The sequence below is a fragment of the Brassica napus genome, chromosome C3 (genome assembly GCF_020379485.1).
Source record: "Brassica napus cultivar Da-Ae chromosome C3, Da-Ae, whole genome shotgun sequence".
NCBI lineage: Eukaryota > Viridiplantae > Streptophyta > Magnoliopsida > Brassicales > Brassicaceae > Brassica > Brassica napus.
In genome coordinates, this window is record NC_063446.1 from 7,321,910 (window position 1) to 7,347,351 (window position 25,442).

Sequence of the window (25,442 nt, forward strand, 5' to 3'; positions counted from 1 at the left end):
CTTTATGTATTTAAATAATACATTTAAAAATACCTCAACTAAATTACGTTAACATTTTTAATACCCAAACTTGTTTGCTACTTAGTTTAATACCTAAACAAATTAATTTACTTATTTGCTACTTAGTTTAATACCTAAACAAATTAATTTACTTATTTTAATATACTTACTTTTAAAATTATGCTCATTTTAATACCCAAAATATGCTAATTTTAATAATTTCAAACAAAATTTGGAAAATCTCCAAAACTCAAAAATAAATCTTAAAACTCAAAAATAAGTTTCAAACACAATAATCCCTATATATTTCCTTAATAATACACAATAATCTTTATCAAAAAAAAATTATTTTCTAATTTTAATTTTTATCTTTAAAAAAGCCTAAACTGTTACAGCTCAAGCTCAAGACGGCATCCTTGATGTAAACCTTTGTCTTCCATTTTGGAGAAAGCGAAAATACATTGAAATAATTGAATCCCTCAAAAAAATAAAAAAATATTAAACTTTTTATTTGACCCAACTCTCTCTCTTACTTCCCTCTTTTCATGGTGTAGACCCAACTCTCTCTCTCTCTCTCTCTCCATTTCCATGGTAGAAGCAAGGGGATGTGTTCATTTCTCTACAGCCTTACATGAACAGTGAAGCTTCTCTCTCCTCTCCTTTATCTTTTCTTCTTCCCTTTGCTTAATCCTTCTCTGAGCAAAGCGGGTAGCTCGTGATCTTCATCGGTCAAAAATCTCGACTTTAAGGTAACGATTAAATGGCTTCTCTCTCCTCCCTCTCTCTCTCCCTCTGTAAAGCTCTGCTCTTTTTCTTCTTTCCTGGGTTCTATTCTCTGATTCTTGTTAGATCCAAAAGCTTACTTTATGGAGATCTGTGTAACCCCCCATAGAGATAAATAGAAAAAATAAAAAACTCCATCTTTTTGCATTGTAAAAGTTTCGATTCTGTTTTTGCTTATTTTGATTCAATTGATTGGTGCATCATTAGTAAGATCCATTTTAATTGGATCTCTCGATTTTCAATCTTCTCATAGTTACTGATGCTATTCTTTTTGTTTTGATGACTAGATCAAGTCACTAGATGATGGAATCTGTGGCAATATAGTCTCAGGGAAGAAAGAATAATCACAAATCAAGCTTTGCTCTGATTAGTGTTTTTTAGTTACTCCATGGCCTCTAAAACTCCAGAAGGATCACTCACCAGTTCCAGTAACACTATCTCAGTCAACACTTTAGCAGATCAAGTGTCTTCCACTCTGTCTCTAGCCGATCCAACTAACAAAAAGACCAGCGAGCAAGGCGAGAGCGGGAAGAGCAGCACCTGCAGACCGAGCACAAGCAGCGACATAAGCGACGAGAGCACTTGCAGCAGCTTCAGCAGCAGCGTCAACAAGCCTCACAAGGCCAACGACGTGAGGTGGGAAGCCATCCAAGCCGTTAGAACCAAGCACGGCGGTTTGGGGTTGAACCATTTCAGGCTCTTGAAGAGGTTAGGATGTGGGGATATAGGAACGGTTCATCTCGCCGAGTTGAACGGGACGAGGTGTTATTTCGCGATGAAGGTTATGGATAAGACAGCTTTGGCTAGCAGGAAGAAGCTTCTTAGAGCTCAGACGGAGAGGGAGATACTGCAGTGTCTTGATCACCCGTTTCTCCCGACGTTGTATAGTCATTTTGAGACGGAGAAGTTCTCTTGTTTGGTTATGGAGTTTTGTCCTGGTGGTGACTTGCATACGCTGAGACAGAGACAGCCTGGGAAACGCTTCACCGAGCAAGCAGCAAAGTAAGAACTAAGTTTCAAACTTTCTTTATTCTTAGTAGGCCTGGGCGCTCGGGGGCCGTCGGATTTTTCGATTCGGATTTTCGGTATTATGTTCATAAGTTCAGTCGGGTTTTACTAATTTTCGGGTTGGGTTCCTTCCCGGTTCAGTTGAGGTTTATAAAAAAAACTAAAAATTTGAAAAAAAAAATACTCAGAATATATAAATTATTCAGAAATTTAATTATAACTAGTTAAACTACCTAAACTAACAAAAAAATATCAAAATAATAATTAAAACAAACTACAATTTAAAAAAAAACTTTAAAACATCTAAATTAGTTACATATATAAAAACATTAACATATTTAACTAATTTTGGATATTCTCGTATCCTAATTCAGTTTTCGGTTCAGTTTGGGTTGTACACAAACCCCAAAGTACCAAACTCTTAACTCTCATTCGGATATTTTTGTATAACGGTTCGGATAGAATTTCCGTTTTCCGTTCGGGTTTAGGTAGGTTTGGGGTAAAAACGCTCAGGCCTAATTCTAGGAAACCGCTTTTGTGTATTGACTTATGTTACTGTTGTCAGGTTCTATGTAGCGGAAGTGCTTCTTGCAATGGAGTATCTACACATGCTTGGGATCATCTACCGTGATCTGAAGCCAGAGAACGTTCTTGTGAGAGATGACGGACACGTGATGCTTTCGGATTTCGATCTCTCCTTGAGATGCACCGTTAGCCTCTCTATAGTCAGATCATCAACCAATCTTTCAGGTTCCGAAGGTTTGTCAAAGAGTTCAGTTTCTTGCTCGCAACAACCAGCTTGCATCCAGCAACCATCTTGCATCTCAATGGCTCCAACATCCTGCTTCGGTCCACGGTTCTTCTCCAAATCCAAGAAAGACAAGAAACCGAAAACAGACAACGGCAACCACCAAGTGACTCCTTTGCCAGAGCTCGTTGCAGAGCCAACAAGCGCACGTTCGATGTCCTTTGTGGGGACGCACGAGTACTTAGCTCCGGAGATCATCAAAGGTGAAGGACATGGAAGCGCGGTTGATTGGTGGACTTTTGGGATCTTTCTTTATGAGCTGTTGTTTGGTAAAACACCGTTTAAAGGGTCTGGGAATAGAGCTACGCTCTTCAATGTGGTTGGTCAGCCTTTGAGGTTCCCTGACTCTCCGGTTGTTAGCTTTGCAGCTAGAGACTTGATAAGGAGTTTGCTTGTGAAGGAGCCGCAGCATAGGTTAGCTTATAAGCGTGGAGCAACGGAGATTAAGCAGCATCCTTTCTTTGAAGGAGTGAACTGGGCTTTGGTTCGGTGTGCTAGTCCACCTGAGATTCCTAAACCGGTTGAGATTGAACCGGTGAATTGTACTCCGCCTGCTGTACCGGCTGCTGCATCTACAAGCGTGAGATCTGATCAGAGCAATTATCTTGAGTTTGATTTCTTCTGAAGGTTCTTTTGCAAGAAACTGTGTCTCAGATTTGATGATTCTCCTATTGTTTCTTTGCAGAATCTGTTTAGTGTTTCTCCTTTTTTGTCTGTTTTTTTTCTTTTCACGTCTTGAACAAGTTATGAGATTTGTATCATTCTTCAACAATCTCTGTACCATCTTCTGAAGTTAAATACTTAAATGTTATTACAAGCCATATAGAATCCAAAAACCACATTATACACCGTAGCTGCAACTGCTTCTGATCTCAAGCCACAAAACCTTCTTTACCACACACAGCTTTCTCATTGTTCACAACAATAAAAGTTCCCAAATCATGAAACGAAAGCATACATCAAATGGGTTTCTCTCCAGGGAGATAAGAAGGAGAACCCCACTCCATTTGATTCTTCTTTCTATTAAAGAACCCACTTAGTTTCGGCAATAGCACTTTCTTTGACACCACCACAGAGGTTTTAGTCTTCTCCAGTTTGTTGATGATAGGCTTCTGTTTAGTAGCTTTGTAATGATGTTGCGGTGATGATGACTCAGCGGACATCTTGGCCTCAGCCTCTGCGAGAATCCTCGACGCCACTTCCTCTGCTTTCTTCTGATCTCTTTCACGCCACCTCCTGAGTTCTCCTTCAACCGCTTTCTTAGCAGCATCAGCCATAGCTGCTTTCTTCAACGCTTCTTCTGTTGAAGTCTTTATCTTCTCAATCTCCTCTTGCGTCGTCTCTAACTTCTTAACTGTCTCGTTTTCGCTAGCTCTAACTGCTTCCACCTGAGCCACCGCAGCCGCCACTTTCATATCCGCCAACTTATCAACTACCTCAGCTCTCTTCCTCAGTGAGTTAAGCTCCTCCTGAGACAGTGTGATGCTCTGAGCTCCTCCAGACTCGGATGATGTTGACTTACGGACAGCGTCGGTTTTTTCAGACATTGACTTTATCTCTTCAAGCGCCTTCGACTCAGCAGCTTTTGCTTCTTCGGCTTCATCTAGAGCAACCCTCAAGTTTAGCTCTATCTCTTCAAGCGAGAGATACGCAGTTTCAGCATCCTTAACCAACCTCTCAGCTTTGTTTCTCATCTCCTCAGCTTCTCCTCGAGCAGCTTCCGTCTCAGAAGAGATCTGATTCAAAGTTAACATCATATCTTCCAAAGCAGCCTTTGCTTTAGTTTCCTCTCCAACACATTCTTCTAGCTCACTCTTCCCTTTGCTAAGCTTCAGGTTAAGATCTCCAGCAACGGCTTCGATCTCAGCCTCTTTCGCTTCAACTTCACTTCGCTCCGTCTTCACATTCTTCAGCTCTTCTTTAAGAGACTCCACTGACTCTTGCAAAGACTTCTCTTCTTCCACAAACTTCTCGAGTAAACCCTTTGCTTCGTTCAACTCCAAGCTCACACCATTAACAGAATCCACATCAGATGATGCTTTCGTATCCTCCATTTGCTTCTGCAACTCATCGATCTCGTTGTAAGTCTCACTCAGCTGCGCTTCAAGCTTTTTAGCAAACTCAGGGTCGAACTCTTTCTTCAAAGCGAGGAGCTTCTTGGCAGATTCTTCCATTCCAGCTTTATGCAATTGCTGCTGAATCTCCTTCTCTGAGAAAATCTCAGACTGTTCTTTACGAGCTTGAGAACACGCAAGCTTAGTCTGTTCAACTGATTCATTAACAGCTGTGATCTCCTCTCTAAGCAACTGAATCTTGTCGGAATAAACTTTAGTCACTTCCTTAGCTTCCTCTACTTTGGTTAACGCAACAGTCTTTGTATCCGCAACCTCGTTAGAGACCTGACGGATCTTCCTCAGCTCTTGCTTCGCTGCATCAAGCTCCTTACACACCGTCACATACTCATCATCACTACTAGGCACAGGAACAGTCTCTGGTTTGGCTTCTTTGATCTGACTCTTGGCAGCTTCAGTCACTTTATTAGCAGAATCTCTCGACTCGTTAACAGCTTCGAGCTTACGAGTAAGCTCGTCGACGGTTCTTTTAGCCCAATCCAGCTCACTCAACGCTTGCTCTCTGACTGATTCAGCGTTCTGAACTTGTTCCTTTAGCTTGTTCAGCTCTTTCTGCGCCAAGTGAAGCTCCGTTTGCTTAACCAAAACTTTCTGTATAAACTCAGAAACTCAACTTAAAGTGTTTGTGAATTAAAAATCAAAAAGAGTGTTTTTATTTTACCTCAGCGGATTGAGGAGTGGGTTTGCGAATGAGAGGGTGCTTATCAGCAGAAAGGGCAGCTTCACCGAAGAGGTTAACAGCATGTTTAACGGATTGAAAAGGAGCGCTTGTGTCAATCTCCCCAACCTCCACAGAAGGAGAAGAATCTTGACGTCCTTTCTTAGCAACCATTTTGCATTTTCTTTCTTTCATACACAAGAGCGAGAGAGAGAGAGAGAGAGAGAGAGAGGTTATTATTAAGGGAATGATTAATTAAAGCCTAATCACTAAGAATCCGCACAGATCGTATCAATTAATTATCAAAAAACGTGAAGCGTCTATTCAACCTTTAAAGGCATGACCAAGAACTATCGAATTCGTTACCTGATCTTTCCGGAGTGAAGTTTTAAGGACAGAATCTTTTTTATATTATTTCTCTGGGAGAGAGACAAGAAGACGATCGATACCAAACGATTAAAAACACGTTAATCAGAAAAAGTACTCTCTCGACGCCTACTAAAGAGATGAAAAAGATTAGAGAGCTTTGGGAAAGAGATGAAGTTTGAATTTCTGCGAAGTCAGTGCCCATGAGAGAGAAAGAGACAGAGAGGAGAGAGGGGAAGTGTGTTTGGTTGACAAATGGCGGCCTTTGATTGGTCTCCGGTGAAGCTTTATCGGACATCCGCTTCCCGCTTCGAAATCGGAATCTTATGGAAGCTTGCGGAATCTCGCTTCCAAAACGTTTCTAAAATATTTTCTTTAAAAACATGTTGGAAGCTTACAATTCCGTTTTGGAATCACGCTTCCGTTTTAAAAAAAAATGCAATGCATATCAATAAAATATAAAACCATAGTTTTAATCTATATAAAATATAAAAAAATAATAGTAATGAATATTGAGTTATAAATATACAAAAAATAATACTATAAATTATCTTTATGCATTGAGATTTTTTATTAAAGATATAGCACATATTGAAATATATTGTGTCAATTATTTATGAAGTATTAAAAATAATTAATATAATATTTTTTGGTAAACTTAATTTATGTGTATTTTTACAGTTTTAATATAAAATCATTTCAAAATTATTATAAATGAATAAATGTTTTATTTCAAATTTAAATCATATAATTTTTAGTCCTAATTTTTTTTAAAAAATTATATATATATATAGATATACGTTTTCAACACGTACACGCTTTCTATATTTTAAAAAATATTGCTTCTGCGTTTTTTTACGCTTCCGCTTCCACATATCCGCTTCCGTTTCCATGAGCATAGATTACCATAAGATCCATAACACTTTTAGTACGTACTGCCTCTCGAGAGTTAATGTTCCTTATGGACCAGACTTAATTTGTTATGAAGTGATTAGCTAGCTGTAAAGTGTGCCAAAAAGAACTGTTACTCGTTAATAAATCCAAAAAAAAAGTTCAATCGTTTTATTGTCTCATCATTCATACTCTATGGCCCAACTCCATATAATTAAGAGAAAATTCGTAGATTCCAGAAGAAAAAGAAATTGCGTGGAGGTTAATGGGAAAATTCATAGAACTATTTCCCACGTGAGCTAGAAGACATGTAAGGCAAAAAAAAAATAGAGCTAATTATATAATATATTGTTGACTAGTCAGAATTGGGGCCAAGTCCTCCTCCTCCAAGGATGATCATCTTGACAATGCTTTTGCTCTTTCTACTTTGGCCCCTACTTGGTGTTTGCATTTCACATTTTAATTGGAGACTTTATTTTATTTTTTTTAAACACCAATTGGAGAATATAAAATAATCCACCTCTCTTTGATAGTTTTGATCATCACAGAATAGTATGCGCCTATTTTCTTACACTTTGACCAAAAAGAAGCAAAACTCAAAGTTTATTGTGAATCCGATGGACTGAAAGCGAGATAAGAAGATCTTTACTAGTATAATATCTACATTTTACAAAACGTTGCACATTTTTTATTTAAGATCCAGAGGAGCACATAATTAAAGGTATCTAGTATCGATTAAGAGGCTTAGTTAGAATCCAACATAAAAGCCCCCCAGTAAAGCTCATCAATATAACCAACTTCCTCCCATGTGTTTGGTGGATTCATCATGTTTGTGTTTTCTCCTGTATGCCATTGTGTAACAACAGAGCAGGCAGCAATTAAGAGCCACTTGAACAAAGGGGTTTTCAAATTTTTATTCAATGGAATTTTATATATTTTCGTGACGGAGAACATAAAATAATTTGTTTGATGTAATAAGAGGCAAACCAAAAGGAATAACACTACAACACAATAAATATTTTAATTTTTTTGTTGGTTCAACAGTGTAAATAAATTGATAAAATCAAGGAAAAAGACACCAATAAATTTAAAAAACCAAAAACGACCCATATGAGAAGCATTACATAATAGATACAGTGGCAACACGATTTTACAGCAATTTTTTTAAGAAGAACAAACAACTTCAAAGATGGAATCATAATCGTGATATGGCTCCAACTCATCTTAGGAACTTTTTCTGTTGTATGGGTACTTTCAAGAAAGACATTAAAACATAAAATAACATTGCTGTAGAATCTCTAAGCAATGCGACTTCTTTTTTCTTTGGGGCAGCAAGAAGAATCCATGTTTGTGTCTTTCAAGAGTCCACAGCTGGAGACTGCATGCAGCAGAGCCATTTTTTCTGAAACGCCAAAAGAGACAGTATTGTGTGACGATAGATGGAAAGAGAGTAGACAGAGAAGATAGAAAAGACGAAGAAGAAACTTACAGGCTGGGGTTTACTAGGATCTCCTCCTCCTCCTCCGGACTTAGCATGACCATCAGTGGATTTACCAGGTGAACCTGGTTTGCCACCGGTCTTTTTCTCATCCCTAGCTTTGTTGAATATGACTGTGAAGCCTTCAGCTGATGCTGGGTCGTTCACATCCCATTCACCAAACTTGGGCAAGGGACGACCTTTGTCCTGTTCATGTGGTGTGAAACACACAAAATGGTGAAACCAAATACAGCAACAGTTCAATCTCAAAACAGGAAAACATTCATACAATCAAGTACTATCAGGGAAAAAGGTTTGTACAATAGCCCAAACTAATCAACTTATCCATTTTCCTAGCAAACAGTATATAACACCACAAGTCAAAAAGAGAGTACCAAAACTAATCATAAAGAGAAATTCAAAAGTTTCTATCCACCTTCTTATCCTTTTTGTTAGGTAAGAAGAAAAATGAAGTTTGAAAACTAGTAGTGGAAACCAAATCTTTGTCTCTTAAATAAGCAAACAAACTCACAAGGCAGAAAAGATCCTTTGCTTGTCTCTAAACACAATATTTGTATGCCTCTTCACTATCAAATGAATCAAGAACAATCTGTCCCTCCTAAACTTGTCTGTGTTCAAAAAAAATTCTATCTTAAATCCAAAATCAGAACCCTTAAAAGAGCTTTACAAGTCGATATTTTCATAAATCTAAGTTGAATCAAATCAAATTCAGGTTGAATAAAAGCCAAAGATCGAAACTTTAAAAGCTAAAAAAAAAACAGAGATCCAGGAAAACGATTAACCAGCAACAAGACAATAATATAGCTCATCAGAATCACAAAACAGATTGCGACAAAATTGTTCATCAGAATCACAATATCGAATTCGAAGGTTTATGCTCTAGCATACATCGGGAATCAACAAAAAAAAAAAAAAAAAAAAGAAGATCTTAATAAAGATTTGATTTTTGAACGTACCGACATGAGGGTCTGAAGAAAGGAGGAAGATTTAATCCCAAGAAATGGAGAAGAACGATTCGGAGAATAAGGAGATGAGAAGCCGCCCGAGAAAACCAAGGGGAAATTGAGAGAACACAATTGATCGCAGATGAGAGAGACAGACTTTTCCTATTTTTAATTTTTTTCTCAATTAATTCCTTTTTTGCTTCCTCTCTTTTATTTGCATTCTCGGTGCGATGTCTGTAACGGTTTATATAAACGGAGTTAATCTCATTCGACCTGACGCCTTTTGTTTTTTAAACGGATAGCTGAGCTGGCTATAACGGCTGTTAATTGAGCGCATCCATGTTGGTTCGGACCGATGCAAAGCAAGTGACTTTGCTGGCTTTGTTTTGTCTTGTTTCATTATTTTTGATACTTTTTTTAATAATAATTCTCATTACATTGATTTTTTCTTTCTCAAAATAATAAGCATTTGTTGACAAAAATATAATAATATAAGCATTTTGCTAAAGAACAAAAGAAAAAAATCAATTGGCTAACCTTTTTTTATATTTTGAAAGATGTCTTAAACGGTGTTTTGTCAAAATCATGACACAAGTTAGGTGATCTCTGTAATTATAATTCATCTAGTGGCCTATTTGTTTAATGAAATATGAATACTTTTCCCTAACAATTCGCAAAACTATAATCTAAAACGTCATCAGCCGCCATCACTCATCATCTACCCAATATTACCAAACTATAATCTTAATCCACTAGCTGTTTTAGTTCTATTGTACATCTCTAGTTACATAAAGCTTATTATACAAATTTGGCAAATTTCATAATTATTTGTTCAGTAATAGTTGCCACATGCATGTATTTCTTTTAAATTCCTGATGCGTGCTACCAATTTTTGTAAGCGCAAATTAGTATAAACGGGATAAAAATTTGTTAGAAGGCTAACAGACAATCTACACATTGACAATGCATATATATAATAATATTTGTGTTACAGGCTCACGAGTGGTACTGCAGGATTCTGTCTGCATCAAGCAAGATCCATCAGACACCATCCCAACACAACAAACCAGTTTGTCTCCATTCTGACAATGTTTACATCAAAAGATTCCTCAAAAACATACAGAGAAGAAGGACCTCTTGCATCTTCCATGGCTCTGCATTTCATTACCCATTTTCCCTGTCTAATTAATCTGAATGAGTCCTGACTGATTTACAGGTGAAGTTAGCACAAGAATTGCCAACATAGCTCCAGCTATTACTCAGAGTTTGTTCCTCTTCTCGCTCTGTCTCTGTAAAGAGAAAGAACAAACAAACAAAGATCTTTTAACACAAGTGGAGTAAGACAGCAGTTATAACACACCTGGAGTATACCGAAACTCAACTAATACAGATGTTTTTGGCATGTTTTTGAGTTGTATTTGTCAGAGAAAAGAGCCAACGCATCACTGTCTTACTTGTCATGTTCTGCATAACAGCACAAGTTCAGATGCTTAAGCTTATGGAACTGGTTGGCACTCGCATCAAGAACTGCCAACGAAAACAAAAGTATAACTATGAATGCATACTTAATTGCTAATCAGAGAAGCAAAGAGAGATAGTAAGATGCATACTGTGAATCAGACAAATTTCAAGGAGTCTTTTTAGCTGGTTCCCCTGTACATCCAGCTCGTCACGGTGGTGAACTGCAACTGCACACCTACTAAGCAGAAAACACAATTCTCGAGATATGTGTTAACGCTAGCTTAGGGAAAGGATTTCATATGATTAACGCTTGTTATCCCTTCTTGTGACTTTACAAGGCCTTCAGCTTCTCCATGACCATTGTCAATGTTTTCTGTGAATTTTGAGACGAACTCAAGGATGTTATGACTCCTCTTTAAATCTACTACTTCCCATTCTTTATCAACTTGGAACTAAGGTTTGTATGTTGATCATGACATTAACATTCTGAAATAGGGTTTATATGAATTCGAAAAACCTAATTGTTCAATATATAAACTCACTGAACCAAAGGGCCACAAGTTGTTATAAAAATCAAATGAAATTCAAGCGTTAGGCTGAATGTGAATGCCAATGGGATGAAATTAATTATTACAATAGGTTAAGCACAAAGAGAGTGTATCCACAGACTTTGAAGCTGAAGCTACTAAGGAACTTGAAACACAGTTTTACTGTCTCCATTTACTAATCCTTACAAAAGCAAATAGGATCATTTGCTACAATAGGTTAAGCACAAAGAGAGAGTGTATTCACAGACTTTGAAGCTGAAGCTAAGGAACTTGAAAGTTGAAACACAGTTTTACTGTCTCGGAGAATCTGAGTTTGGCTCCTCGTAGTTTATGCTACTGGCTTCGGAACTTTCGCGGCAAAAGAACTGCAAATATCGAAAAGAAACTATGGGTAAAACTATGAAACTTATCTTTATATGTTGAAGTGTAGTCGAGAGATTTTACCTTTGGTTATACTGCGGAAGCGTTTTGCAGGGAAAGCAACATCGGGATCACGATTTTCTTGGGAAATGACGCTGAGAAGTACATTGCTCTTGCTGTATAAATAAAGACGCTTTAGTAGCTAATGAGAGCTGAACCTATTAAAGAATGATAGAAGCAACTAAGAAACAAAACCTGGCCCAAGAAGGAACGAATTTGTGGTTTGACATGTCGTCATCGTCGTCTTCCTCTTCATCTTCGTCGTCTGAGCATTTGTATGGAGAGATGTCGTAGGACTCTTCAGACATTTTCCCTATGTTGCTTATCACCTATAAGCACAAGTATTGTTATGTATCTGAGATTGGTCTCATCTCTAAAGAACTCCAAATCTCTATAGGATGAGAAAGAAGAAACTCGTACCTTGAGATCATCCTCTCTCGAGGATCTTGATGCATTGGTATCGTCGCTGGAATTACTCTTTGATCTTACTTCACGGATCCTAGCATTACCTTGTTCTTCTTTAAGTTCCTTCAGTGCTTTTATCTTCGCATCCTGAAAATGTCACTTTCTTTTATTCAGCAAAACTCGTGCATCACATTAGTCAAACAAAGATCAAAACAAGAAGAGGGTTCTTAGTCTTACCATAGCCTTTCTTTTCAGTTCTTTTTCAGCTTGTAGTTTCTCATCAGCCTCTTTTTGTTGTCTCTGCATTTCTGCAACTCGCTGTCTTTTAGCTTCCTTCAGCTTCTTGTCTTCTTCCCTCTGCCTCTTTTTATCGGCCATTTCAAACTCTTTTCTCTTCCGCTCTTCTTCTTTCTTTTTCCTTTCCATCTCCTGCTTCCATGCAATTTCAGCTTCCTTTTTCTTTCGCTCTTCTTCTTTCTTTTTCCTCTCAATCTCTTGCTTTCTCAGGTTTTCTTGTTCCAGCCTTGCCCGCTCAACCTTCATAGCTTCTTTCTTCATCTTGCGTTCATTTTCTTTCTGTTCAGCAATCCTTCTTGAAGCCTCAGCTGCTTCTAGGGCCTTTACTTTGACATCCCTCTTGCCTAGAGGAAACATAGATAGGGTAAGTTCAGACAAATAAGTAATTCGAAATATCAAATGCTTTCTACTAGACTAAGAGATATATTACCTGTAATGATTGCTGCAGCTGCTTTTTGCTGCTGCACAAGTGGAACGAACGAAGTGATGTTTGAGACAATGTTGTTGTGCCTAGGTTGTTTATCTGGTAATCGCGGCCCTACAGATGTCAAAGTCGAGTTGCAAGACAACTTAGTCTTACTGAACCTGCTACTAGGCGGTCTAACATTTCTTCCAGCGCCTGCTCCACCTTGATTCTCTTTACCTTTACTCGTGAATCTTCGGCTACCACCCAGCTTCCTTTCTGGTTTACTTTTGACACTGTTGTTGCACGTAGCAGAAAAGCTAAATGCGGTATTGACAGAATCTAGGCTCTGTCTATCAACAGGGATCTTAGCGTTAGAGTCAGATGGAAGAAATTTCATAGATTCTTCATCAACATCAGCAAAAGGCTTCTTTTCAGCAGAGGCATTCCCACTTTTGGAATCATCAGATACTTGACTGACAGCTTCTAATATCTCATCTTCTTTCTCATTCTCTTCAGCTATGCTAGGAAGGTCTGGAATTGAACTTCCTCGATTCTCTGACCTCGTCGACTTTGGAGTGTTAGCGCATAGGTTTTCAGGCTCCTCATCCACGTTCTCATTCTCTTCGCTAATGCAAGGTAGGTCTGGTGTCTGAATGCCCTGCTTCTCTGAACTGGAAGACTTTTGCAAACTTCTATACCACAGCTTCCCATTTGGAGACGTAAGAAGGTTCCTAGCATCAGCAGATGAGCCAGCACCAGAAAAGGGCAGACAGCTAGTGTACAAATTTCCTGTATAGTCATTGTTAACCCCCAAGTTATCAAAGACAGAGCTACCCTCCAAATTCTGACTGAAAAACATGCCATCAAGGAGTTCAGTTGAAACGGACTGATCCAAATCCAGTTTCTCATTGAACTTGAATATTTTAGCTGGATCTAATGAGGGAGTGATCCTGCAAGCAGACTTGCGAATCTGCTCTATGATGGTTGCACTTTCTGCTGTAGTTCCTGGAAATTCGAAGCTGTCATGTTTTATCTTGTTTTTGGAACCGCTTTGACTTTCATCATCCGTTTGGACTATAAAGCCCTCCAAAACAGGGGGGCTTCCATCGTCTGCGCCTGTCAAACCCAAGGGTGACAAACAAGGAGAACAATCTGAACTACGTACAACGCCACTAGCAAATGGGTGAGATGTTTCTCCAGCAAATGGCAGAAAGTCAATATTTTCTGTTTCATGTCCCTGATTTGGAGCAATAAGACTCCTGTCTACACTCTGTTCTGGTCTGAAGGAAAGCGAGGCAGGACTCATCAATCCAGCTTCCTTGAATAAGTAATCCTGTAAATATCCGTTTTGAGTTAATGTTATGCAAACTCTCAGCTTAATATTTGTGTCGTTTAATATTGGCAATGGAGTCATACCAACAAAGACATGCAAATACGAGCACAGAAAAGCTGATAATATTGAATAGGAGGATTTCAGATTTTTGCCGATAATTTTTATGGTTAATAGCTTTATATACACATGTGCAGCTTGTGAGGTGCTTGATTCTATGACACTTAAATCTAGATTGAGATATTCAGGTGAAGAATAACTGCTATTTCCTTTAGAGTAGGTAATGATATAGTTCTAAACTGAGCGGCTACACTTATTTTCAAGAGAGAAATGCTACTAATTACAAGACAAACTTAAGAAGAATGAGAAATACAGCACATACCTCTCCAAATCGTAACTCAGCTGACGATGCAGATCCAATCATCTTTTGTAACTCAACTTCATAGTGATCTGAAGATGCAGATCCAATTATCTTTTGTAACTCTACATCGTATTGATTGAGGTTGTGACTTGCGGCTTCCTCACTATGATGTACTGTTTCCCTAACAGAATCTGAGTCGAGAATGTCTCCCTGCAATATATAAAAACCATGATTCAAAAAGCATTTTAGTTACATTTGGAAGCACGAACTAGTTTAAAACTCTCATATAATGAACTATCCTAAGACATAGAAAAGAACATTCACCACTGGGTTTGACGAAGGCTCTCTACTAGTTACTTTGTACAGGGTTCTTCTCCGCTTATTCTGCAGTTGTGAACCCTCCATAAGGGAGCTAGAGCAGAAAAGATTCTGTATAGAGCCCTCTAGACCATGAGATTCACCTGTCTCTGTGCATGCTATATTTCTATTAAACTGGGGAACACCTTTGTCCGAGGATATTCCAAGTTGAGGTCTCTTTTTCAATGCATCTATCTGACCAGAGGATGTATTTGACTCTGGAGGTTCATTTTCTGCCCCTCTTAAGCCAGTATGGCTTGCAGGTGATTCCGTTTCTGATAGCATTTCTTTCTCCAAGCCATTATGATCTTCAGTGTCGTTCATTTCGTTGTCTGCCGAAAGATTTACCTCAGAATCAGTGAGAGATGGAAAATCTGACACCCTTGCGGCAGATGCTGGTGCTAGGGCCTTCTCCATTGTAGACTTTTCTCGACTATTCATTGGAATGTCATCGAAGCTGCGTTCTCCAGTATCATCAAAACAGTGTGATTCAGGCTTCATAAAGTCAGGGAGATCATGCGTTCTCAGTGATGCGTTTCCTGCTCTAACTTTAAGCTGTTCCTCAGTTGATTTACGATCAGAGTCAATAGAAAGATCCTTACATTCATTTGCTGATTTCTCTTCAGTTGCTAAGCTTCTTGGCCTACTTAATATCCCATGGCACTGGTTACTCCCTGCTTTGGTCAATGAACCCTGTGACTGCTCTTCCTTGGACACACAACCAGTATCCCATTTTTTAGAATGGTCAGTCATGTCTTCTGGGGTACCACTTTCTTGAAGAATAGATTCAACCACCACTTGCTCAACTACCGTGATGTCAGTTTGGCTTAAACTTCTAGATTTTGAGATACCATTAACTTCAGTTGATTCCCCAGCCTTATCTTCCTCCATTAATAAAGCTTCACCAGTATCAGTAACGGGCTTCAACAATACACTTTCATCGTCTGATTGCATTACTGAGTGTCTCCACTGCAGTTCAGCTGAAGAGGAATCAACAAAGCCCAAAAGCTCGGTCTTGGGTATAGAGTTTTCAATTGCACTCGCAAGTGTCGTCTCATCTGTGGATACGCCAGTTTGGCTGATCCTTCCAGCACTTGAACATATGTTAGTGTCAACACATTCATCCTTTCTTTTTAATTGATTGCCCCTGGTGAAATCTTCGACTGCTAAACCTTCAACATCAATAGTCGAGGGAATCATTGACTCCTTTACACATTCACCCTTTTCTTTTGATTGATCATTGCTGGTCATATCTTCATTTACTAATCTTTCAACATCAATAAAAGAGGGAATGAGCGATTCCTTTACTTCTCGGCCTTGCAGTAATGAAACTGAATGTCTTGGTTCCACGTCAACTGAAGAAGACTCAAGAGAGCCTGAATGCTCGGTCTTAGATCTAATTCCTCCAGAATTACCACCTTCAACATCGACTATAGAGGGAACCAGTGACTCTTTCACAATTTCACCCTTTTCTTTTGCTTGATCGTCGCTGGTAATATTTACAACTACCAAACCTTCAACATCAATAGTCGAGGGAATCAGTGACTCCTTTGCATCTCCACCTTGCAGTGATGAAATCGAATGTCTTGGCTCCAGGTCAACTGAAGAAGACTTAACAGAGCCTGAATGCCCAGTCTTGGATTTATTTCTCCATGCATAGCTGCTGGATCTTGTTTTAATTTCAGACTGAAAGAGTCTCGTTCCAGCATCTGTCAGCCTAGAATCTTCATTAGTGAGAGGTATTACCTGGGGTAATTCTACTCCATCATCTGCCCTGTGAGAGGGATCTGAATTTCTTGACGAAATGCTACCCGAAACAGAGTTGCTAGACTTTTGATTTTCCCTCTTGGATCTATCATGGCTTGAGCTTTTAGATCTTGTACCTCCATCGAGATAAGCTGTTTCATTGCAACTTCTGCTGTGGGGATCATCCACTTGCTCATCTACTTTAACAGGTACTTCATCAATTGTCTCAATGGTCTGTAATACATCCATTTCATTCACATGACCAGACTCGCTTAGAGATTTTGGTACAATAGAAGCAGAAGTATCTCCACTGGTAGCTGTTTGCAAAGGAACCACTTTCTGATGTGGGGTTGAAGACTCTGTAGATAAGCTAAACTTAATACACTGATCCCCTCCTTTACCTTGAGAATTGCTGTCCTCTACTTCATCGGGACAACCTTCATCATTCTCATCATGCTCAAATAAATTTATTTCCCTAACACTGTCGGACCTTAACGAAGCAATCTCAGGGCCTATATTTCCACCTGGAGAAGGTTTGAGCTCATTTCTATAGTTTGAACGGCTTCTGGAAGTTTTGGCACTACTCCGACGCTCGAAATCTTTTTGACGTGACTTCGATCTCTGAATCTTATCAAGCGGTACTGGTAGTCCAGGGTCAAAGCAAGTGTCTGGTTCAGTTTCATCTTGACAGTATCCAAGAGATGACGGTTTCCGCTCACAACCAGTAGTTGAGACACTTTTAGGAACCATTTTCCCTTGGCTACGTCCAGGAGATGTAGCACCAAGGCTATTTCCAACTCTCTGATTCTGACTGTGTTCACGAGACGGACAGCTTTCATTCTCTCTGCAACCAATTGAGACACCTTCTGGCAATGGTTCCTCCTCATGGACATCTCTAGGAAATGCAGTACCAGCATCCTGTTCTTGAGAATGATCTGAAACGCGTCTGACGAAGTTGTGTGAGAGGTGGTGGTGTTGTTGTTCTTCTTCAAACAACTGCTCTTCTAAAGTGTTATTCACCACAGATGTCAGGTCTTGTCTTGCTACACTGTCAGCTAGAAAACTGACGGGCGGCTGATACGGAAAGAGACGGCCGCTAGGACAAATGAAGGAAGGTCTTGATTGAGGAAAGAGGAGTCCAGAGATGATCTCCTCCTTATTCAACTCTGTGCACATAAGAACAAACATCAAAATAAGAACAGAGAACAGAAACTCTTCCCTTCAACCGTCACTGAAACACATATATAACCGATGGAAATTGATACTGGTTTCAACAAGATAATGCTTTTGAGTGTACCTAAAACCTATCATAGTATATTCAACATCAAAATATCAAATGATGCTTGGGGACCCTAACACCGTTTAATATCTCACTAAACCCTTCCTATCACAGTAATTCAACATCAAGTTACGCTAATTAGCCTTTCAAACATTCAATCCTTTTCGATTTTAAGTACCAAAACAACTTCGCAGCATCAATCCCACACTAACCAGTACTAAAAACAATGAAATTGACATTGCTGGAGAGAAATTGAGCAGGAAGGAAGTACTACCGGAAGTTTCGGAAGGCATAGACGGAGGCCAGAGCCACGACGGAGGGGAGACTCCGGCGAGTAGGCACTTGGAGGCTAAATGGTGGTCGAAGAGATCTACTTGTTGCTTGACCTGCTCGACGATTCGCCTCTTCCTCTCGAAGATCTGAACGAAAAGATTCTGCATATTTACATTCGCCGTCGGGTTCTCTCTGGCGGAAAACATCGCCGACGACCTAGCCCTCGAGATCGAGTGAGAGACCACTAGCGCGGATTCGAATTTCAAAATTTTGGGGATAATGATTCCATTTCCCCCTTTAAAAGATTAATTTTAACCACAACGAAAAAATAAAAATACTAATGCGAAACGGTGCGTTTTAACTCAAGTAAAACGTCGTCGTATATAAGACGACGCCGTTTTGGATCTATCCTTTATTCATCGTTGTCTTCTATTCGCCGGAGTGATCGTTACAGGCTAAGATTCATTCGATCAACATATCAGTTCTAATGGATGTCTCCCTACCAGTGGATAAACTAACTATCGGATCACAATCTAAGTAAATTTCAAAGCTTTTTTATTGATTTCACCCTCCCTTTTTTGTCATTTCAATTTTCTCTCAGTTAAAATTAACTGATCCATTTAGTTACTAGCTTATGTTGATGAGATTGTCACCAAATTCACTGTAAATTTCGATCGTTTTGTCTGTAACAGGGATAAAACTTGTGTAGTGCTTGTGGCAACTGGGAGTTTCAATCCTCCTACGTTCATGCATTTTACGCATGTTTGGTGAGTTCTTACAAGAACAGCTCTAGAGAGTTCAAATTTTAGCAATGAGTTTCAAATTTTAGCAATGTGAAAATTCGAACATTTGTTAGGCATTATGAACAGTGGTTTCACTGGGACACTGTTTATTAGTTTAAAGTAGGTTAGATTATTATGCCCTTGTCCTGTACCTGTTCAGTGAAACAATCCTACATTATCTGACTCTGTTTTGTTCTATTAGCTTTGTGTTTTAGAGGCTTCTGGAAATATTCATGTTGATGCTTGTCTGGTCGAATGATCTTTCTGCGACCGTTTCTCCTTTGAACTGATAAGTTATTTGTTTCGTGTTTAGAGCTGGCGAGAGATGCATTACACTCTGAGGGATTTCATGTTCTTGGAGGCTATATGTCTCCTGTAAATGATGCATACAAGAAGGAGGTATGATTTTGGCAAACTTTAGAATCTTAGCTTCTTTCAATTATGACTCATGGTTTTTTCTAAAGTAATGCTAATTAACAAATTACGTTTGATGGAGCGTGGAGCTAACAACTTCTCTTTTAACTCCCAAGGTTCTTCTGTTTACGGTTAAATCTCCTCTAACCTTTCATCAGGATTGTGTAGGGACTTATCTGCAGAGCATCGTTTAGAGATGTGTAATCTAGCCTGCAAAAGCTCCGACTTCATAATGGTTGATCCGTGGGAGGTACTCTATCTTTCCCTCTCTCGCCCTCAAAAGCTTTTGATAAGTTCTTTTCGAGAAACAAAGCGTTGTGTCCTTACAAAGCCGTGAAAGCTTATTCTACAGGCATCCCAAGACAGCTACCAACGGAGTTTGGTGGTTTTATCAAGGGTCAAGACTTTCCTTACAAACAATCGCCTTGTACCCAAGGGTAAGATAAACCGCAATAATATCATCCTATATGGTCTTTAGTCTGTATCATTTACATTTTTGGGTAATTGCTAGTTACTAAGCAACTTTCAAGCTAAAATCTATAGTGTGTGGTTTCTAATGCTAGAATCTCTCAAAGTCATGCTACTATGTGGCTCGGATCTACTGGAATCTTTCTGCTCTCCCGGTGTTTGGATCCCTGAACAGGTAAAACCAAGGCAGTATAACCAAAGCAGCATGTTTTATCGATTCTACTCGCATATATGCTTCATTATCAACATTGTGTGTTTTGAAGGTAAGGAGTATTTGTAAAGACTATGGGATTGTCTGCATCCGTAGAGAAGGACAAGATGTTGAAAACATGATCTTTGGTGACAGAGTCTTATACGAAACCCGTGTAAGTATTACCAAGTTTCTTGTTTCGCTGTATCAATCAGTCAAATGATATAATACGGTTTCCTTTGCAGGATAACATCAGAATCGTCAACAACTTTGTTCCTAACCAGATTAGCTCAAGTAGATTAAGGTAGTGTGATGTTTATATATCCTCTTCAAGAACATTCCATTTCACCCAAAATAAAAAAAATTGGCTTCTCTTGCTCATATCTCATCTTCTTACAGGCAATGCATTTCGCGAGGGTTATCGGTTAAGTACTTGACTGAAGATGGAGTGATAGATTACATCAGACAACACCAGCTTTACACTGAGGTCACATGACAAAAGCTGAGAGGATTATTTACTTCACCAGATCAGTATTATTACTACACAAACCATTCAAATAATGTGATAAAACAGATGTAATCATATTAAATTTTTCTCATTAGATTCATTTGAGTTCAAGATTAACAAGAATGAATACGTATCCACCAAGGCAACACCACAATAACACACCAAGCAACAAGTACAACAAAGTGACTCTACTAATCTTTTGATCTGATTCTCAAGGTTAGTCACAAGCCACGTTAGCAGCGGCGAACTTCTGTGCTTGCCGGCGAGCAGCCGGCTCGGAGATCATGGCCTGAATGAGCATAGTCTTCACCTCCCAAGGCGCATAAGAAAAGCTTCTTCTCGCGTAAGAGTTGAGCAGAGCAGCGATCCCCTGCTTCAGCAACGCACCGTACGCATTCCCTTCCTCGTCGTTCCTAGACGTCGATTCCACCAGCGTCAGATCAGATCTCCAACGCTCTTTGGCCACCATCACTCCGAACATTTTCTCCACCGTCGATCTCTCGGGCACCATCCTCGGCCATGCCTCCCTCCTGCTGCTCCAATACCTGCAAACACGTACCAACCGAGATGTCAGAAAAGTAGTCTTTTTACCGGAGGGAAAAGGGTTTTGATTAGTTACTGCGGCGTGCATCGTCCTTTGTGTCTTGTGTAGAAGAAACCAGACCTCGTCGCTGATGAATCTCCGGCGAAGAGGCAGAGGAAGCAGAAGGCGACTAGAACGAGTCGACTAGGTGAGCAATGTGAGTCCATTGATAGACGAAAGAAAACAGCATTGATCACCCAACTCTTTTGTGTCTTCGACTTCTTTATTACCACAGAATCTGAGCTTGCTTGAGAGATTGGGTCTGGTTTTGTCTGTTGCTGCCTCGGGAAAAGAGACTGACGTTGAACATTGACAATGTTACCCCTGGATTTCAAATTAAAGGAGACATCCCTCGGCGAATAACAGGGAGATAAACGTCATTATAAAAAGTGCACATGACATGAACCATGGAGGTATCTAAAAATACATTTAGTTGATATTTCGGTCATGTGCATGTCGTCAGTCATCACGTGACTTGCTCTCGCTAGCTAGTACAGTCATTGATCAACTAACTTGAGACTATCTTTGAAGTAACTGTGTTTTGTTTTGTTTTTCTTGTGTTGATGTCTGAATGATCTTTGTAATCGTTGTTTAAGTTAACATCCGTTTGTTATGGTTCAGTTGATAGAGAGAGTAAGCATGTTTCAAGATGTTGTTTCCATGAGTGATTGTTGCTTACAATCATCTTCAGGAATAAGGAAGAGAAAGACAAACCAAATGAACAAGATCTCATACAAAACTAAGAAAGGTAAATCCTAATTATGCATCTTAGGCCATCTGCATTGGCCAGTCTCTTACCAAAATTTCTTACTAGTTATATTACTATTTAATTAAAAAGTTTGTAAAAAAAAAGGTTCAAATGTGAAATCCATAAGACGTTTTTATTAAATACTTAAATATTATTAATACAGTTGTAGAGAGATTGGTGAAAAACTCACCAATGCGGATGCCCTTAGGTGACTTGCTAAAGTTTTGAGAATTCTTTTATAATATCTACAACACACAAAAAAAGGGGCAATTTCTAGATTATCTTGTAACTTTGGTAATAATTTACATCCGAACAAATCGAATGCATTATACATTCAAAGTTACAATAGCTACTTAAACAAAGTTTAGCCTAAAACCCTGGCTAATTCCGGTTTAAGAGAACCGAGTGTGGGTAAAAAGCACACAAAATTCACTCAGCCCTTAAAACGCTGATTAACTTCCATATTCCCAATAATTCCTATTAGACTTAGAGGTTGTTTATATACAAAAGAAGAGAGCTCTCTTTGTTCTTCTTCCTATGCCCTCGGTTTTCGTTTCCCGGTTCTAGAACGTTTACGAGACGTTGTTCCAGATCCTTCCATCTTCCACCTGAGGTCACCATTAGCAAGCACAGATTGTTGACAATGGAACGTCCTGAGATTGGTCACAGTCGCATACACAATGGTTTCACTTCTCGGCTCAGAAACAAATCTTCTCTCGACCACACCGCTTTGCCCGCAGCTAGATTCTTCAACCGCTTTCTCTCTCAGGCTTTGCAGCACAGCCTCCTTGTCAATAGTCTCCTCCTCATGCTCTTCCGTTGAAACCTACACAAGTTATTCGAAAAATGCTGATAAATCAAAATATAACAAAGAGCTTTATCGAATAGTATGTGTCTTAACTAACCTCATATTTGAAGGGAATGGTAATTTTGGTGGAGAGACAGTCACAACCCTCACTGTAGTTGATTTTCAAGAATATGTCAAATGTCTCGGTTTCCGTTGTTCTCCTGTATGAAAGAAGACATGTTATAAATGAGACATAAGACAAGAAAATGGACTCTGAAGAAAGGTGTTTGTTACCTTTTTATGATAAACGGCTGCTCATCGAGAACTGCATCTTTGAAGTTATGGTTGTCCGAGAAGGAGACCTGGTTCACAAATGAAACGAATCAGAAACGCTCACACTATACCATTTTGGTTTTGGTTTAGGAGATAATAGTTAGTTTTCTATATGTTTACCTCAACTGATCCAATGAATGGTAGCTGAGAAGTTAATCCATGAACACTTGCAACACGAAGTGTCCAGTTAATGTACCTTTCATCTGTAAACAGAAATGAAAACTATGTGAAGTGAAAATTATGAAAACGAGTTAGAGAGTAAGATTCAGGATCAAATTTTGGTAGCTGTTAGACCTCTGCTTAAGGATTGGTTTAGTATTATCTGGAAAAGATCTATTCTGACATATGGAGGAATCTGCATGTTGAGAGTTTCCATGACCCCTGCAACCACCTGCACATCAAAAGAATAATGAAGGGAAAAAAGATCAATAAAACAAACTTTGAGCACAGTTTTGAGGGTAATCTACTATACTTCCCTTAGGTTTTGGCTACAATTTTAGAAAATATCTATACATATAAAGAGGTGAAATCTTACCTTATCAACAAAACCGTGAATCACTACGTCTGCTTTCTTGTCCTTTGGGGTTTTCTGTAATGACGAATATAATTAGTCTAAAGTTTCAGATGAAACACTACACAGTCCTCCATATACATTCCAAAGACAATATCAAGGCTTATAGTGAACACTGTCCAGAGAACCCATCATGCAAATGAAGAAAAGAAAGATGATTTACCTGAAGATTAACAATCACAATCTTGCCTCCACCCCTGAGACACTTGAGAGGCAAGTTGCAAGCTGGGGTTATCTGCAAACTGCAAAAAGAAGTAAGGCTCATAAAGCAAGCAAAACACAGGATAATCAAGATTAGGGTGTTTAGTTACTTGGCTAAATGATCTAAACATGAGAGTTCTTATGAGTCATTAATTACCTGGTACCCAAACAGAGTACAAGATCAGCAATTTTGCAATGTTTCTCTGCAGGATCAATCTCTTTTGGAGGCAAAGCATCCTGCCATAAAAGGAAAGAAGCTTAACAGACAAATAAAGATTGATTTTTTAGCTTTTTAAATGTCTTAGACTACAAGGTTAAAGACAAAGCGTTTGTATTAGAAGGGAAAAGAGAACTCACCTCCCAATCTAAGACCGTATCTTTGAGTTTAGCACCACACTTTGCATTAGAGCATTTTCTCGAGGTCTCTTTTAATCCAATAGTTTCCACCTCGAAATCACGCAGGTACCTTCAGACAAAGGTCAGAAAGGCTGTTACCATCTGTGGTCCAGTGACACTGTAAGAACACAAATTTTTGTCTTACTCAGCTCCACATGATGGGCACATCTCCATAAAAGAGTCTCCATGCAGTTCAGAGAGCTTCTCTCTTGGTATCCCAGATCGAAGATGCAAGCCATCCACATTCTAACAATTTTATGAAAACAAGATCCTTTCAGTTATCAGTCATTAAGTAAAGACGAAAGAAGAAGGATCTACCTGACTGATGACAAATTTTAAAATGCCAGCTCTTTCCAATTCAACCAAAGCCATATGGGTCATGCTCGGCATTGCACGATGAAACGGCAGAGATGCTTTTGGTAGATCTTTGCCCTCGCGCTGAAAACCAATGAACATGAATCACAAAGTGTAAGTTACTAGAGAGATGATACTTCTAAGCAATGATGGTGAATAAAACATAACTGACCTGCAATGTCCAAATGCCTTTGGGGCCCCTGAAATCAGGTATACCACAAGAAGTTGAGATGCCTGCACCTGTAAACACCACTAGATGCTTACTCTGCAAACATTAAACCACCTTCTTGAATATACTTAAGAGACAACAAAGAGAAACATGCAAAAAGCAACCAATAGTAGTATGAAAGAGGAGTCCATAGATCCAAACCTTTTGAATCATCTTAGCAAGTTCTTCGATCTGCAAACAAAATCATACAGTAAATAACCAAATTTAAAGCTAAAATCTAGCAACCATATCCTATATCACATCCCAAACTATTAATGCAAATTCTCCATACAAATCTTGTTTCAGAAAAAAACATATCTAACATAATCAATAAACACAAATCAGCCACATTATACCCTAATTCATCTTAACATGCTTGTTCTTACCCAATTTCAATTCTTCAATTAAATTAATGCAAGTCCACAAAAAAAAAAAACATGTACCCTAAAACCCAAACTATAGCCATGAAATCATTAACAAACTCTTCAATAACCCTCACGAAGACGAAGATAAAAGCGTAAATCAAAGACTAGGACAGAAAGGAACAAACTGTTCCGAAACCAAAAATCTAGGGTTGCTAGAACGATCAATCATCGTATTAAACCCAGGAGGAGGACTGGAGAGACCTTGCATTGCAGAACATGAGATGGGTCGAAGAACTCAGCCATGCCCACTTGACCAACATCTTCGATGAAAGATAGTTTCTCTGCGTAACCTAAAGACATTTGAGATTTTCCTTACAAAAAAAAGATCTTCTCTTTTTCTCTCGTACGACAAGAACACCTTCGCTTCCCTGTCTGCCTCTCCCATGTAATTAAAAAAAGCAGAGGGGATCTCTCTTAAAGACTTGGACTGTGTGTTTTAGGAGAATAAATATTTCATTAAAAAGAAACAAATTATTAATACGGAATATTTTTATAGGTCAATT

At 38.9% G+C, this 25,442-nt stretch overlaps 7 protein-coding genes across 8 annotated transcripts; 2 read left to right on the forward strand and 5 right to left on the reverse strand.

The window, feature by feature from the left end:
- Nucleotides 1-447: 447 nt before the first annotated feature.
- LOC125584214 (serine/threonine-protein kinase D6PK-like) lies at nucleotides 448-3,420 on the forward strand. The gene is made up of 3 exons (XM_048752323.1): nucleotides 448-749; nucleotides 1,071-1,785; nucleotides 2,357-3,420. The coding sequence occupies exons 2-3, from the start codon at nucleotides 1,172-1,174 to the stop codon at nucleotides 3,222-3,224; spliced, it is 1,482 nt and encodes a 493-aa protein (XP_048608280.1). The 5' UTR covers nucleotides 448-749; nucleotides 1,071-1,171; the 3' UTR covers nucleotides 3,225-3,420.
- LOC106387410 (WEB family protein At5g55860) lies at nucleotides 3,361-5,989 on the reverse strand. Of its 2 annotated transcripts, none has more exons than XM_013827263.3 (3): nucleotides 5,756-5,989; nucleotides 5,393-5,577; nucleotides 3,361-5,283 (listed from the first exon to the last, which is right to left on the reverse strand). In XM_013827263.3, the coding sequence occupies exons 2-3, from the start codon at nucleotides 5,561-5,563 to the stop codon at nucleotides 3,559-3,561; spliced, it is 1,896 nt and encodes a 631-aa protein (XP_013682717.2). In that variant the 5' UTR covers nucleotides 5,564-5,577; nucleotides 5,756-5,989; the 3' UTR covers nucleotides 3,361-3,558. The 2 variants fall into 2 exon arrangements, with proteins under 2 accessions (XP_013682717.2, XP_013682716.2); XM_013827262.3 differs by having other exon boundaries at nucleotides 3,361-5,322.
- Nucleotides 5,990-7,732: 1,743 nt separating this feature from the next.
- Nucleotides 7,733-9,353, reverse strand: LOC111204363 (protein NOI4). Its single transcript, XM_022698874.2, has 3 exons — nucleotides 9,101-9,353; nucleotides 8,136-8,330; nucleotides 7,733-8,048 (listed from the first exon to the last, which is right to left on the reverse strand). Exons 1-3 carry the CDS (start codon nucleotides 9,104-9,106, stop codon nucleotides 8,004-8,006), a joined length of 246 nt encoding a protein of 81 aa, XP_022554595.1. The 5' UTR covers nucleotides 9,107-9,353; the 3' UTR covers nucleotides 7,733-8,003.
- A 1,793-nt stretch (nucleotides 9,354-11,146) lies between these two features.
- Nucleotides 11,147-18,264, reverse strand: LOC111198013. The gene is made up of 9 exons (XM_048752321.1): nucleotides 17,973-18,264; nucleotides 14,641-17,585; nucleotides 14,338-14,526; nucleotides 12,650-13,958; nucleotides 12,160-12,563; nucleotides 11,938-12,069; nucleotides 11,713-11,846; nucleotides 11,542-11,633; nucleotides 11,147-11,462 (listed from the first exon to the last, which is right to left on the reverse strand). The coding sequence occupies exons 1-9, from the start codon at nucleotides 18,175-18,177 to the stop codon at nucleotides 11,431-11,433; spliced, it is 5,442 nt and encodes a 1,813-aa protein (XP_048608278.1). The 5' UTR covers nucleotides 18,178-18,264; the 3' UTR covers nucleotides 11,147-11,430.
- Nucleotides 18,265-18,443: 179 nt separating this feature from the next.
- On the forward strand, nucleotides 18,444-20,450 carry LOC111204365 (nicotinamide/nicotinic acid mononucleotide adenylyltransferase). Its single transcript, XM_048752324.1, is given in 10 exon segments — nucleotides 18,444-18,508; nucleotides 18,664-18,724; nucleotides 18,726-18,738; nucleotides 19,067-19,153; nucleotides 19,335-19,417; nucleotides 19,520-19,604; nucleotides 19,731-19,810; nucleotides 19,899-20,000; nucleotides 20,071-20,129; nucleotides 20,225-20,450. Coding segments are annotated over 10 exon segments (717 nt in total). The 5' UTR covers nucleotides 18,444-18,458; the 3' UTR covers nucleotides 20,322-20,450.
- On the reverse strand, nucleotides 20,406-21,209 carry BNAC03G14050D. The gene is made up of 2 exons (XM_013827255.3): nucleotides 20,953-21,209; nucleotides 20,406-20,878 (listed from the first exon to the last, which is right to left on the reverse strand). Exons 1-2 carry the CDS (start codon nucleotides 21,081-21,083, stop codon nucleotides 20,551-20,553), a joined length of 459 nt encoding a protein of 152 aa, XP_013682709.1. The 5' UTR covers nucleotides 21,084-21,209; the 3' UTR covers nucleotides 20,406-20,550.
- Nucleotides 21,210-21,925: 716 nt separating this feature from the next.
- LOC106387403 (NAD-dependent protein deacetylase SRT1) lies at nucleotides 21,926-25,385 on the reverse strand. Its single transcript, XM_013827253.3, has 14 exons — nucleotides 25,141-25,385; nucleotides 24,677-24,706; nucleotides 24,479-24,571; nucleotides 24,271-24,390; nucleotides 24,098-24,198; nucleotides 23,914-24,022; nucleotides 23,714-23,793; nucleotides 23,519-23,597; nucleotides 23,320-23,373; nucleotides 23,079-23,175; nucleotides 22,905-22,987; nucleotides 22,746-22,813; nucleotides 22,570-22,672; nucleotides 21,926-22,490 (listed from the first exon to the last, which is right to left on the reverse strand). Exons 1-14 carry the CDS (start codon nucleotides 25,237-25,239, stop codon nucleotides 22,200-22,202), a joined length of 1,407 nt encoding a protein of 468 aa, XP_013682707.1. The 5' UTR covers nucleotides 25,240-25,385; the 3' UTR covers nucleotides 21,926-22,199.
- Nucleotides 25,386-25,442: the final 57 nt, after the last annotated feature.

What these genes read in the sequence shown, in the direction of transcription:
- LOC125584214 (XM_048752323.1), top strand. Translation starts at nt 1,172, where the DNA reads ATGGCCTCTAAAACTCCAGAAGGATCACTCACCAGTTCCAGTAACACT. An exon ending in TTCACCGAGCAAGCAGCAAA is followed by an intron (nt 1,786 to 2,356) that starts GTAAGAACTAAG and finishes TACTGTTGTCAG; the next exon opens with GTTCTATGTAGCGGAAGTGC.
- LOC106387410 (XM_013827262.3), bottom strand. Translation starts at nt 5,563, where the DNA reads ATGGTTGCTAAGAAAGGACGTCAAGATTCTTCTCCTTCTGTGGAGGTT. An exon ending in CCACTCCTCAATCCGCTGAG is followed by an intron (nt 5,323 to 5,392) that starts GTAAAATAAAAA and finishes GAGTTTATACAG; the next exon opens with AAAGTTTTGGTTAAGCAAAC.
- LOC111198013 (XM_048752321.1), bottom strand. Translation starts at nt 18,177, where the DNA reads ATGTTTTCCGCCAGAGAGAACCCGACGGCGAATGTAAATATGCAGAAT. An exon ending in TATGCCTTCCGAAACTTCCG is followed by an intron (nt 17,586 to 17,972) that starts GTAGTACTTCCT and finishes TTATGTGCACAG; the next exon opens with AGTTGAATAAGGAGGAGATC. An exon ending in AGCCTTCGTCAAACCCAGTG is followed by an intron (nt 14,527 to 14,640) that starts GTGAATGTTCTT and finishes TATATATTGCAG; the next exon opens with GGAGACATTCTCGACTCAGA.
- BNAC03G14050D (XM_013827255.3), bottom strand. Translation starts at nt 21,083, where the DNA reads ATGGACTCACATTGCTCACCTAGTCGACTCGTTCTAGTCGCCTTCTGC. An exon ending in AAAGGACGATGCACGCCGCA is followed by an intron (nt 20,879 to 20,952) that starts GTAACTAATCAA and finishes ACGTGTTTGCAG; the next exon opens with GTATTGGAGCAGCAGGAGGG.
- LOC106387403 (XM_013827253.3), bottom strand. Translation starts at nt 25,239, where the DNA reads ATGTCTTTAGGTTACGCAGAGAAACTATCTTTCATCGAAGATGTTGGT. An exon ending in GTACTCTGTTTGGGTACCAG is followed by an intron (nt 23,598 to 23,713) that starts GTAATTAATGAC and finishes TTCTTTTTGCAG; the next exon opens with TTTGCAGATAACCCCAGCTT. An exon ending in CCATTCCCTTCAAATATGAG is followed by an intron (nt 22,491 to 22,569) that starts GTTAGTTAAGAC and finishes TAACTTGTGTAG; the next exon opens with GTTTCAACGGAAGAGCATGA.
- LOC111204363 (XM_022698874.2), bottom strand. An exon ending in ATCCTAGTAAACCCCAGCCT is followed by an intron (nt 8,049 to 8,135) that starts GTAAGTTTCTTC and finishes TTGGCGTTTCAG; the next exon opens with AAAAAATGGCTCTGCTGCAT.